Genomic DNA, 12,925 nt, shown 5'->3' with positions numbered 1-12,925 from the left:
TGGTGAAGAAGATGATGATGACGATGATGATGGTGATTATGATGATGATGGTGAAAATGGTGATGATAAGGACGATGAAGACAATCGGAGTTTGCAGCATAGCAAATGTTTAATGCGCATCAATCACCTGGTATACTAGATCGCAAAGAACAACAATCTTACACGCAACAACACAATAAAATAACAAAACAACAACTATAATAGCATCATCATCAACAAAAACGATAATAATAACAACATTAATAATAATAATAACAATAGTAAACAAGTAGACAGCAAAAACACTGGAAGAAATCGTTGTTAACATGACTCAATACATCCGCGCACCCCAACAACAACAACAAAAACAACAAGAGGAAGAAGAAGAAGAAGAAGAGGAAGAAGAATGTTAGAATAAGAATAATAATCAGAATTAAAAGAATAATAAAATCTCATTTATAAAGGATCAATAATAACCTTTATTTGACTTTGATGCTTTTGGCATCATATACATTACTACATAAAAATCTGCCTATACATCTTTTTTGCTTGTTATTATTATTATTATTGTTGTTGTTGGAGTTATTGTTGTAATCATTCCTTTTTATAGGTTGGCTGGTAAGTAGTTAAGTGTGCTGATGAACAATATTCCTGCTACCGTATGTATATAAAATTATGTTATAGAAAGCTAATAGAAAGAAATATATATAGAAAGAGAGAGAGAAAGAGAGAGCGAAAGAGAGCGAGAGAGAGAGAATAATGATAAATATAATAAGCATCACTTCCTTATTTATTTACATTTATCGATTGATTTGGTTAGATTTATTGTTTTTTCTTAATTTAAAAATGTACCTACTTTTGGGTTTTCCGTCTCAACGTGACGCTAGACTGGCTACCTGACAAAGACCTTTCGTATTGTATAATGGCTTAGCTTCCGAATCTTTTCCTAATATTTAAGTTTTCTTTTTAACCTTTTTTTTTACAACTCCACGTTATTAGTGAATATTTAGATTTTAAGTTTTTTTTAACAAGCAGGCTACTCAGCTGTGTATTTGCTCTCTGCGTACGTTGCACTGCAAGTACTTAGTTACTGAAATGAGCGCTTTGCATCGTTTGGCTTTGTTCATCAGTTTGTCAGTAAGTCATTAACTGGTCTGTGCTTTGGAAGACGATGAAGGCTATGATGTCATGATTGAGGCTGGCTTTTCTCAGGACTGTTGGCGTGTGATTAGTTTGTGGTGAGCTGGCAGGCAAATGAATTTCAAGACGAAGCGTGGTGGGACTGCTGGTTAGATGTTTTAAGTTGGTTTTACACTTGATCGTGAAGCGACAAGTACAGGTATTAATCCATTGCTTTGTCAATCATCCATTGGATTCGATTTGCTATTTCTTTGGTGAGTGGGTCTGTGTTTGTCGCGTCAGTTATAGGTTCATAGCTGCATCATGCTGTCGAAAGGTTAAATTCTCTGCCATGTTGCTGGTTGAGCTTGTCCGTGTGATTTTTAGTATGAGAAAGACACAGTGGATCGTGCAGGTTTTGAAGTCGACACATGATCCACAATCCACACTTTCATTCCTTGAAAACAGCCGCTTTGTCGTGGAAGGGAAGATTTAGACTAAATGCTGTGTCCAACTTTATTTTCATTATAATGGAAGAAGTAAATTTTGTTATCGATAGTGCTACATTACGGTTTGAGTTATATATTTTCAAGCTTTATAATAATAATGATAATATTTTGAAGTGGTTCAGTAGACTAGCATCTGTGTAAGAACCACTATGTTATTAATTTAGTTGTGATTAAGTAAAATTACTACAATTAATTGTTTGTAACTACATAAAAAAACCCATTTACGACTAAAATAACCAGCTATCAATCTTAAGTAGCACCATGCGTATACATAAAATACATGAATATATATATATATATATATATATATATCAGAGGGTATATATATATATATATATAATTGGGTATGAGGTTCTCAGATAAACATGTTCGGTTGAAGATTACACCCCATTTTGCAGTTAGAAGTTTTTTAAATAAAATTTCAACAATACGAAGCTGTTTTGTTTCAACTTTATTAAACTGTGAAGTTAAGTTTGGCTGACGGCCGTTTCGGCTAATGCCATCGTCGGAGCCTAGATTGTAAAACCAAATGAAATTATTAACTCCTCATATATATATATATATATATATATATATATATATATATATATATATATATATATATATATATATATATTTAATTGATAATAACCTAGTTCCACTTTTAGTTTGTAAATAAAATAACATTACGTTCGCGTGCTTCGGCCTACGCTGTTTTCGGTTAAATTTTAATCAATTTATTTACCCAAATTCTCCTATTCATGTGTTCTGTTAGTTACGATGGTGAGGAAGAAGTTTGCAGTCAGAATGCGGCTAAATTAATAGAAAAATCAACGAGGTGTGTATCATTTCAGCTTCAGTTCAGTTTCATTTCATCAATCAAATCAAGTTTTGTTTTTTAAGTCATCAGAATCTGAAGTTCAGATCAGATCATTTTCATTTTATTTTAATATTTTTATATCAGTTTTATCAGGTTTTTTGGTTGAAATTGAAGCATTGAACTTTTAAATTGAAATTGATTGAGCATTGAAATAATTATTAAATAAGTAAATAAGTGTATTAAAAATATGATTATCATTTATTTATTTCATTTTTTATTATTATTATTTTTCCAGACCAAAACTTTGTAAATGTGGCTCAGAAGATATTATTCTAACCCAAAATCTCTATGGTTCATTTTGCAAGTTAGAAAAATATTCATCATTATGATATATAATTTATCACTACTGCTACTAATATTATTATTATTATTATCATTGTAATATTGTTTTTTTTCTCATTTTCACACACAGGGGGTGCTTTTTAATAAAAGTTTCCCACAAGTTCAGATCAGAATTTGGAAAATCTCGCTTAATTAGGGATAATGAAAATGTGGCCGTGTCATTTTCTGGTGGGAGGAAGTCGTCTGTTTTAGTTCATTTGGTGCAAGAGGTCTCTTTGTTATTATATTTTTGTTATTAATATTATTATTGATATTTCAAATTTTCTGTTTTGCTTGTTTGTGTATTAATTATTTCTGCCGATAGGGGCGTAGCAAAAGAACGCAGAAAAAATTGAGATTTGAATCTACCTTAATCAGCATTATCGGTTAGAACTGTTACTTATTATTGATGTTAGTGACAATATTAATGACAACTATTGTACTATTAGTAGTAATAGTTGTAGTAGTAAAAGTAGTAGTAATAGTAGTAACATTAAAGACAGATAAGTAGCATAGCAGAGAAGTAATAATTACATTATTAACAGTGATTATATCGGTATTAGCATTAATTTTTTTTATTCAAATTTTCATTTTAAAGGAATCGGGTAATTAAAATGAGGATTAACATTAGTGATAATAGTAGCAGACAGGTTGCTTCTGCAATGTTATTATTTTTCATCATCCTTCTTATTATTCATATCTCTCAGAGCCGAGCCATACAGAAGAAAGTGTCGGACAACTCTTCAGACAGTTGAAAGCATTGAACATGCCGTATTATGTTTATGCGCTAAATCAGGTCATTGTCATTTTGTATTTCCTGTTTTATTATTATTATTATTAGTAGTAGTAGTAGTAGTAGTAGTTGTTGTTGTAGTAATAAGTAGTAGTAGTAGTAGTAGTAGTAGTAGTAGTAGTAGTAGTAGTAGTAGTGGTAGTGGTAGTGGTAATAGTAGTAGTAGTAGTGGTGTATGTGTTAATAGCAAATAATAGTATAAGCAAATAATAAAAAAAATAAAAATATTTAGAATGTTAAAAATTATAACAACCATAATATTATTAACATGGATAAAAATTGACTCGTATGTTGTCGCAGGTATATCTGAATGAAGCAGATGCTGAATTGGAGCCCCTTCTAACAAATGTAAATAATAAAAATAATTATAAAGATAATAATAATTATAATAATAATTATGGTAATAATATTAATAATAATGATAATAATAATGGAAACGATGGTAACACAAATAATTGCGATGATAAAAGTGATGGTGCTGATGAGGCTGTTGAAAAATTAATGATTAAATGCAGACTTGCTGACAACAACAATGTTAACAACGACAACAACAACAACAAAAATAACAACAATAATAAGAATAATAATAAAAATTTTAAAGATAGAAGTTCGCAGTTGTCAATGAATTTATTGCTAAGGTGTTACTATGTAAATAAATAAATACAAATTATGGCGTTTTATTTAGTTATTTGTTTATTAATGTTGTCGTTATTGTTTATAATTAATTGTAATATTGATGAAAATAAACTATTTTAGGCGTGAGTTGCTAGCAAAGATTTGTAAAAAATTGGACATAGATAAAATATTAGTGGGTGATAACATGGAGATGTTAGCCTGTGGTCTGATTTCTAATATATCTTTGGGTAGGGGAAGTCAATTGTCGTACGATATTGTTAGTGGATTGATTGATAGATTGATTGGTTAGTTGATTGATTGATTGATAGATTGATTGGCTAGTTGATTGATTGGTTGATCGATTGATTGATTGATCGATTGATTGATTGATAGAGTTGGCGTAGTTAATTTGTTGATGGATTTCCTTGGTTGGCTAGTTGGTGAGCTATGATTCTATGGCTAGCGTTAGATAGTTGATTTTTGATCGACACTATAGTTGTTATTGAATGAGTGAATGACTGAAAGAATGAGTAAATGAATGAATGAATTAATAAAAAAATGAAATGAGCAAATGAACGAACGAACGAATGAGTTAGTGGTTCAATTTTTGTAAAATTTCGTAAAACCACTTTCAACCTGTTAAACTCCCTAACCCCAACCAGGATTTCGTCGACGGTAGACGTGATGGGGTTTCATTCGTTAAACCACTAAGGTCGTAAGAAAAAAAAGTTTATTTCTTTTATTTTTACTCATATTAATAAAAAAATACTAATAATAAAGTATTATTATCAATGATTATACATTATCAGATGATATATATTAGTTAATGATAACGTTGGGGATGATATTCATTTTTTACTCATTTAGAAATTTCAAAATTACATTAATTAATATTATTAATATCATTCATTTCTTAATCTATTTATTTAAATAATAAATCTATTTAAATAATAAATCTATTTAAATAATAAATCTATTTAAATAATAAATCTATTTAAATAATAAATCTATTTAAATAATAAATCTATTTAAATAATAAATCTATTTAAATAATAAATCTATTTAAATAATAAATAAATGAAATCAATAGGACGTTTCTGAATGACGAAATAGAAACGGTCATATCAATTGAAAAGCTCAACTATTTGGTACCACCTTCCTCATCGCTTACACCCGTGGCTAGTTTTTCATTTAAAAATTATTAATTGTAAATTTAGTAAATTTATTGAAGAGAGAGAGAGAGAGAGAAAGAGACTGACCAAAATGGTGGTAATGAAAAATTTGTAGAAAGTCAGAAATAGATATAGATAGAAAGAGATTGTTTGGTTGATTGACCGGCTGATTGATTGATTGATATAATAGCTCTCCCCACCAACCACGCAACAAACATATTCATCTACTGGTAATCTTTCACATTCCCACCTCCTATTTTTCAGAAGTTAGGATACGGCAACAACGACAGTATTCAAAGTTTAACCGAGGATTTTATCATGAGACTCCAGTCAGAAAATGAGAACACGCTATCTATTATATTTAGGTTGTTTCTGGTTTTCTTATTTAGTTAGTGTACGTTTGTGTATGTTTATTCATCTGTGTGTACGTGCGTTTGCCTGTGTTATTGCCTAATAATCATCTCATATTTTCAATAATATTAAATAATAACTCTAGGTAATTAATTATTTTATTATTTACTTAATTAAATTAAATTCATTTTTTCAGAACTGGGGAAAAACTGGCTAGTGCCAAATCTACATCTACTACCACTACGAATAATAATAATAATAATAGCAATAATAATAATAATCCCATCAGAGCCAGGTGCTGCTTATGCAAGGTTCAGTCAACGATAGTATTATTTTCATTTTAAAAAATAACTGGTCACGAATATAAGTGCTGACGAAATATGTACTTGTATGACTTTTGATAAGTTGTCTTAGGCATTTTAATTTTTAAATCTCTCTCTTTCTTATCTCTCTCTCTCTCTCTCTCTTTCTCTCTCTCTCTTTCTCTCTCTCTCTTTAGCTCTTTCGATAATAACGACAAGACAGTACTCCCTCAAGACATTCCCTTCAGTTGTAATTTGTAATGTAATTATCTCAATACTTTTTTTAAAGGATTTTCTAGAGGTACCTCACAATGAGAAACTACTACGGAAGAAAAATAATAAAAATAGTAACATTAATAATAATAATGATAGCCATGGTGATCGTGATGATAGCAACAGAGTTGTCATCGAAAAATCCGACTTGCTGAGTGTGGCATGCTATGGCTGTAGGATCATTATGAGGGATCTGGTTGGCTCAATTATGATGCTGTCTTATAATTATTATTGTCGTTATTGTTATTGTTGTCGGATGTTGATGGTTATAACAACGAATATAATTACAGATTGATTGAATGATTTGATGAAATCGATTGATGGTCGGTTGAGTGAATGAATGAGTGGATTAGTGGAAGATTGAGTGCAAGTTATTATGAAATAATTGATTGTTTGATCAACAGATTAATTGAACATATAAATTAATTCATTAATTAATTGATAGAACGATATACAGACACTACCTCCAAGCGTCCTAAACTGTGCCAGGGCAGCGCTGAATAGGTACAAAACATGTCAGCTCTTACTCTTGTAACACTTACTAAATATAAACAAACATGTACATTCATATGGTATATATCAAGGATGGGCAAACTCGCGAGAGGCCTTATTAGCCAAAAAATTCTGCCAGACATTATGACCAAACAAAAGAGCCACAAATCTTTAAAAATTGTCCTGCGGGTCGAAAAATTGTCTATTTAAAGATATAACTCTAACCCTTAAAGTTAAAATAGTCTAATGCGGCCCTCACAGCAAAAAGTTTGCCTACCCCCGGTGTATATGCGTATGTATTACTGTTTTATTTCTGAAATAATTTGAAGATTTAAATAATGTAATCTACCTAGACATGATTTCTTACTCGAAAATTACTAGCACGTCACTAGTTAAACAATTTAAACTAATTTTATTCACTACACAAGTTGCCAAATGAAGGGGAGCATAGCGGAATTTCTACTAGAAGAAAATGATGACGACAATAACGATGTTGAAGATACAATGGCGCGAAAATAGATGATAAACGACACCTCTCTAGAAAAGTTATATAGGAATTCATCTTTCCTATAATTTATCATCCTAGTTATATTATCATTTTCATAGTCGCTTATAAATATACATATGTATATATATATATATATATATATATATATATATATATATATATATATATATATTGGGTTTAGACTATCATTAATACAATTATTTATAAAGATTCAACTACAAGATGAATAATGCCGAAAACGCAGTGATTTTTATAAATAATTGTATATATATATATACCACGCGTGTTATACCATATATTCATATTCATGCGTATAGGTAATGAAATGTACATATATATATGTATATATAAATGTATATATGTATATATATATATGTATATATATATATATGTATATATATATATATATATATATATATATATATATATATATATATATATATATATATATATATTAATAACACAATATTGCAACAAATCCATACATTAGGTAAATTCGTTTGATTTAAATCCTAAATCAGCTTGTTTTCTCTATTTTGTTTTTAAACTTGAAAATTTATGGCCAAACCGAACAGAAATACAGCCAAACCGCCTATTTATTACAATTAAAAAATGAACATGAAACAAAAGGAAAAATAACTTTAGTTAGTTGATTAATTACTTAACAAAATATATTTCCGTAGTATTTATATATCACTACTACAATACACTACATACGTGAAAAATTTGACTCGCAATTTTTAAAATTTAAACGATTTTTTTTTTTACAACAAACAATCTTTCATTCGCCATAATTTACCGTAACTTATAATTTTTAATCATAACTAACTACTCAGTCAACGACACTACTGCTATAAATAGCAATTGAAATTACTATCAGAATAATAGCCCGTAATTTCAATAACAATTACTTAAAAATATACTCAAATTAATGTAACTTTTAACTGAAATATGATTTTTACTCATGGTTACTGAATTATGTGATGACTATTCTTTCTTTTACTCCTTTCACTTTATCTCTCTCATCTCTTTTTGTTCTCATTTTCTTACCTATAGTTCTTTGAGAACTTTGAAGCCGGGTCCGTATGGGGGCTCTTTGAGGGTAGTCAGACCGCCGGATGGTTCTGCCGAAAATCTTCCTGACCTGATTAGGGAAAGAAAATTATTTATTGTCAACCAATTAAAAATTTACTAAATACACAAATTTACCTTTTATATCAATGTTAAATAATGATTGAATAACATTAGCATCATTGATTTTTTCATATACACTAAAGATCAATGAAAATAAGAATTTTTAAAAGAGAGAAAGGAACGTGTAAAACCGGATTGTGTCAGATTTTAATTATTAATTAGTAGGATAAAAATGCGATCTGGGTTTAGTGATTTTTTAATTACTAAAAGAAAATTATTTCTAAAAAGAATTTAGCGCTTCAAAATTTGTTCTACATAGAACGTCACTAAAACGGTTTTAGCATTTCTCTTCTCTATTATTTCTATTTCTTTTGAGAGGAAGATTATCGCCGAAATCAATATCTAGCTATAAGGAGCCCCATCGCCTCGAATCTTAAATTGCACGGTTATTTTATTAAATTATCTTAAAATATTTGCTGTTAATGTTAAGCAAATAACTCATTTAAAAAGGAATGTTTTTTTTCATCGTATCAATTTGTTTTAACTATAACAAAGTGTCGTGGTTCAAAGTGTCAGGTTTTTTAAAAATCATGCAACTGGCGTGTCTGTGTTGCACGATAAATTGCCAACATTTTCAATTGTCTACAACAGATAGATACTGTGCCACGTCACTCTATATCTGATTTTAATGTCGTTGCGCAACGCAAATATCAACGATTACTTATTAAATTTCTACCAGCTGCATTTTTTAATTTGATATCGACATTCGTATGTAAAGAGAGCGAAATTTTAATATATAAAGCGCTTATAAACCTAAATTCTAAGCATATTAAAATGATTTTTTTTCCGTTACTGCAAAATGCACAGCACAATCATCAATTTTACGGCTCAGCTTGGCTCGGCTTAGAATTTTATCGACTCAGCTTAAGAGCCAAGCTGAGCCATTAAGGTTACTGCCTAGGTCCGGGTTTTGGTTTCTTCCCAGCTTTTATATCGTCGAGAATTTCGTTTACATCTTTGGCTGTCAGGTCTTCCTGTAAGAGAGAGTGATGAGAAGGAATTAATGGATGAGAAAATGAATGAATATCAGAAAATAATATAAATGAATTCATGGTACACTGTTATAGTTAGTCAACAAATAGTTATTAAATAATCTAAAATCAGATATAAGATAAATTAATATTGTCACACCTGATAAACAACAACAACAATAATAGAAAAAATAGTAAACTGACATAGTAATCATCATTTATCATAAGCATGGGACCGTTGACACATGCACCGAGGCATTCGCATTCACCCAATGTAAACGTTTTGTCGGCAGTCGTCTGGCCTACATCTATCCCTAATTTTAGTGAGAATTATAAATTTTAAGCAAAAGTGCTAAATAAGAAAACAAAATACGTATAAATGTAACGAAAAATGCAAAGAACAACACATAAATTTAGTAAATTTATAAACAATGGACACTGTTTATTCATTAAAAAACAAGGACAGTACACAACCAAAGAAAAGACACAAAACGAAATCACCAAACACACAAAATGAAAAACATAAACACTGTTTATGCAAGGATTATACTGAACCGAGTTTTTGTTTAATGGCGTCCAAGATGGCGCCACTTCCACAGCCAGCTACCATACACGGTGTCGTGGTACATACTTGAACGTGGTATTTCCCCACTGGCTCCCTGAACAAGAAATTGTTGCAATTATTATGCAAGCAATGTTAAGTTAGTAGGTTTATTTCATTGATTGCTTCATTCATTCATTCATTTATTTACTGATACATCTATTTAATCTTTCTTCTAAACCTATAAAGTTAATTTAGGATCATTATAAACAAAGTTTAAGGTGATAAATAAATTAGAAAAACTTAATCCCCCACAGAAGCAAATGCCACAACTACTACTACTACTACTGCTGCTGCTACTACTACAACTACAAATAATTATAGTAAACCTTTTGAACATGGTATAGAATGTAGCGACTTCATATATCCTCATTCTCGAGACTTTTAAATAGTCTGCCACGTAGTTCATCGCCGATATGGGCAGCCAACCTAGCCATTAAAATTAATAATACCATTTAAAATTCAATCATTTATTATATAATTTCCATGTTATAATCATTAATATTATTATAATTAGGATTCAGGTAATTATAAGTGATTTTAAAACTTTTTAGTAATGTAAAGTTTAAACGAAATAAGCTTAGTTAGAATTAGATCTCTTTTTTAGAGACTGCAAAACTACATTATCGGTAGCATCTAACGTTTCTTCGGCATAATATAATCTGTAACTACCAATTGCATATAACTTGGTGGTCATAATTTAAAATAATTAAAACAATGAAATAATATTTATAAATAATTATTAGTAACCATGCTGTCTCTGGCATATATCTAACATTGGTATGATGGCTGATGGTTCAAAGCCCTTTGGGTAGTTTGCAAGAATTGACTCAACTCTCTATGGATAAATAATTTAATTGATTAAATAATTAATAAATAATTAGCAAAAAATAAGATTTAATTAATTCTACACAATAAAAAGTTATTAGAACTTGTAAAAGTAGTTATAAGCATTGAAAAAATGCTACTTTTAAATTTTCAGGAGTCAATTGGAAAGGTGTTTTTGAACTGTTTTCAGGTGTGTCTCTATGCTGTCAATGTCGCAGAAGTTTTTATTTTATAAATATTATATGGTAAAATCAGTATTTTATAAATATTACATGGCCAACATTTTATAAATAAACAAACATTATACACTAAAATCAGTATACAACAATATTATAGAATAGAGAGATTGATTTGTCACTAATTGCTAGATTATGAACTATTAATTTATTTATTGATTCTTTTATTACTAATAAAAATAACTAATCCTAACTAATGTAATCTCTAGTTCTCTTCTAATGTCTAATGCTAATCTAATGATGTTTTTGCTTCTTAGATTAGTAATTAGTTTAGAGATTTAATTTTTAAGAGAAGTACTTTTGATTATTTTTATCATTTTTATCTAATAAAATGACCCAAACGTACCACAAAGAGAACATCATGGCTCTGTTTGGCAGTCCCGAGATGAAATCGCTGGACACTTTGTTTCTGCAAAAAAGCAAAATCAAAATTGGTTAGTTGGTTTTGTAGTGAATCGTTAAATCAGTAAAGCTTTATAAAAGTAAAGTTAGTAGGTTAATAAATGTGATTCAAAAATGCTTTTAAATTGTTACCGCCGCTAATTGAATGCCTCTAGAAACAGCAAGAAACATATTGATGAAAATTTGCGATTTTAACCAAGGTTGATAATGCCGGAAGTTATTATTTTAAATAACGTTTAAGCGTTAATGTAAGTTGAAATCAGTCTATCTGGTGATGTAACGTAATGAAAAATGTAACTATAAAATTTAAAAAATTTTGTCGTAAAATTCCAGTAATTTTAATGAAAAATTTAATTTTTGAACAAATGAATTTTATTTTGCATTGAAATATATATATATATATATATTGCATTGCATTTCAGTGTTGTGTATTATATGTTTGTAACTACTGTACAAATAAAAATAGTGCTATTTATAATTTAAAATAAGGTAAATTTGCTATTTTTCACGTTTTTTAAACAACATTTATGACAAATTTTCATACATTTTAGAAATTTATCAAAATTCTTTATGGAATTGGTCGAAAGAAAAGCTCTTTTTTGGACCAAAAAACAACAAAAACGAACGAACACACATATCCAATAAGTCACATTGAGAAGTCATCAGCTATTTAGCACCAAAAACAACCAATTACTGCGTTTTAAAATAATAAAATACACACACCAAACACACAAACACAAGCACACATATATAGCCATAAATATATATTTATGAGGATTTTTATACAAAATATCTACCAAAAATATTTATAGCGAAGGTGAACTAGAACACCAGAAAAGCAGGAGAAAAAAATAATGATGAATTTTAAGGCAACATCTTTTTGTCGATTGTTTATTTTATATGTAAGATGTATGTTAGATGTATTTTACTCAGTAAAATATTTGCGTGTTAGTGAGTGATCGAATTTTATAAAAATTCCATGACAGACGAAAAACAAAATAATTGATTACAATTTTATCACTATCTTCATCATCGTAATCGTCGTTATCAACGTCGTCGTCATCATCATCATCCTTATTATTATTATTCTTATTATTGCATCACTTTTGATACACGTATTAACAATACCGGTTTTCTTTATTACTAATTGCTGGCTGTGTTTATGATGATGAAATTTCTAACGTAATTTATGCAGTGTTGCTACATTGTGTTGTGTTTGTGTGTGCGTGTGTATGTGTGCGTGTGTATGCGTGGGTGCCTGTGTGTGCGTGTGTATGTATGTCGTAATAATATCAAACAACAAAGAAATACGTGTAACTATTGCGTAAACTATTGTGGGTGTGTTTATGTATATATGTGTGTGTGTGTATGTATGTGTGTGTATATATGTGTATGTTTTA

At 29.3% G+C, this 12,925-nt stretch overlaps 2 protein-coding genes across 2 annotated transcripts; one reads left to right on the top strand and one right to left on the bottom strand.

The window, feature by feature from the left end:
• Positions 1-305: 305 nt before the first annotated feature.
• HELRODRAFT_194202 (hypothetical protein) lies at positions 306-4,912 on the top strand (the record flags this gene model as incomplete). The annotated part of the gene is made up of 10 exons (XM_009031161.1): positions 306-387; positions 1,567-1,669; positions 2,362-2,424; positions 2,702-2,770; positions 2,879-3,017; positions 3,113-3,173; positions 3,495-3,583; positions 3,881-4,218; positions 4,337-4,472; positions 4,858-4,912. Coding segments are annotated over 10 exons (1,134 nt in total), but the record flags the coding sequence as incomplete, so codon positions are not given.
• A 3,431-nt stretch (positions 4,913-8,343) lies between these two features.
• On the bottom strand, positions 8,344-11,696 carry HELRODRAFT_157926 (hypothetical protein; the record flags this gene model as incomplete). Its single annotated transcript, XM_009031160.1, has 9 exons — positions 8,344-8,437; positions 9,382-9,461; positions 9,663-9,772; positions 10,014-10,117; positions 10,389-10,488; positions 10,810-10,897; positions 11,028-11,090; positions 11,470-11,532; positions 11,658-11,696. 9 exons carry the CDS (start codon positions 11,694-11,696, stop codon positions 8,344-8,346), a joined length of 741 nt encoding a protein of 246 aa, XP_009029408.1.
• Between the last annotated feature and the right edge of the window lie 1,229 nt (positions 11,697-12,925).

Source organism: Helobdella robusta (genome assembly GCF_000326865.2).
Source record: "Helobdella robusta unplaced genomic scaffold HELROscaffold_70, whole genome shotgun sequence".
Taxonomy (NCBI): Eukaryota; Metazoa; Annelida; class Clitellata; order Rhynchobdellida; family Glossiphoniidae; genus Helobdella; species Helobdella robusta.
This window is presented reverse-complemented; position numbering and strand designations above follow the sequence as displayed.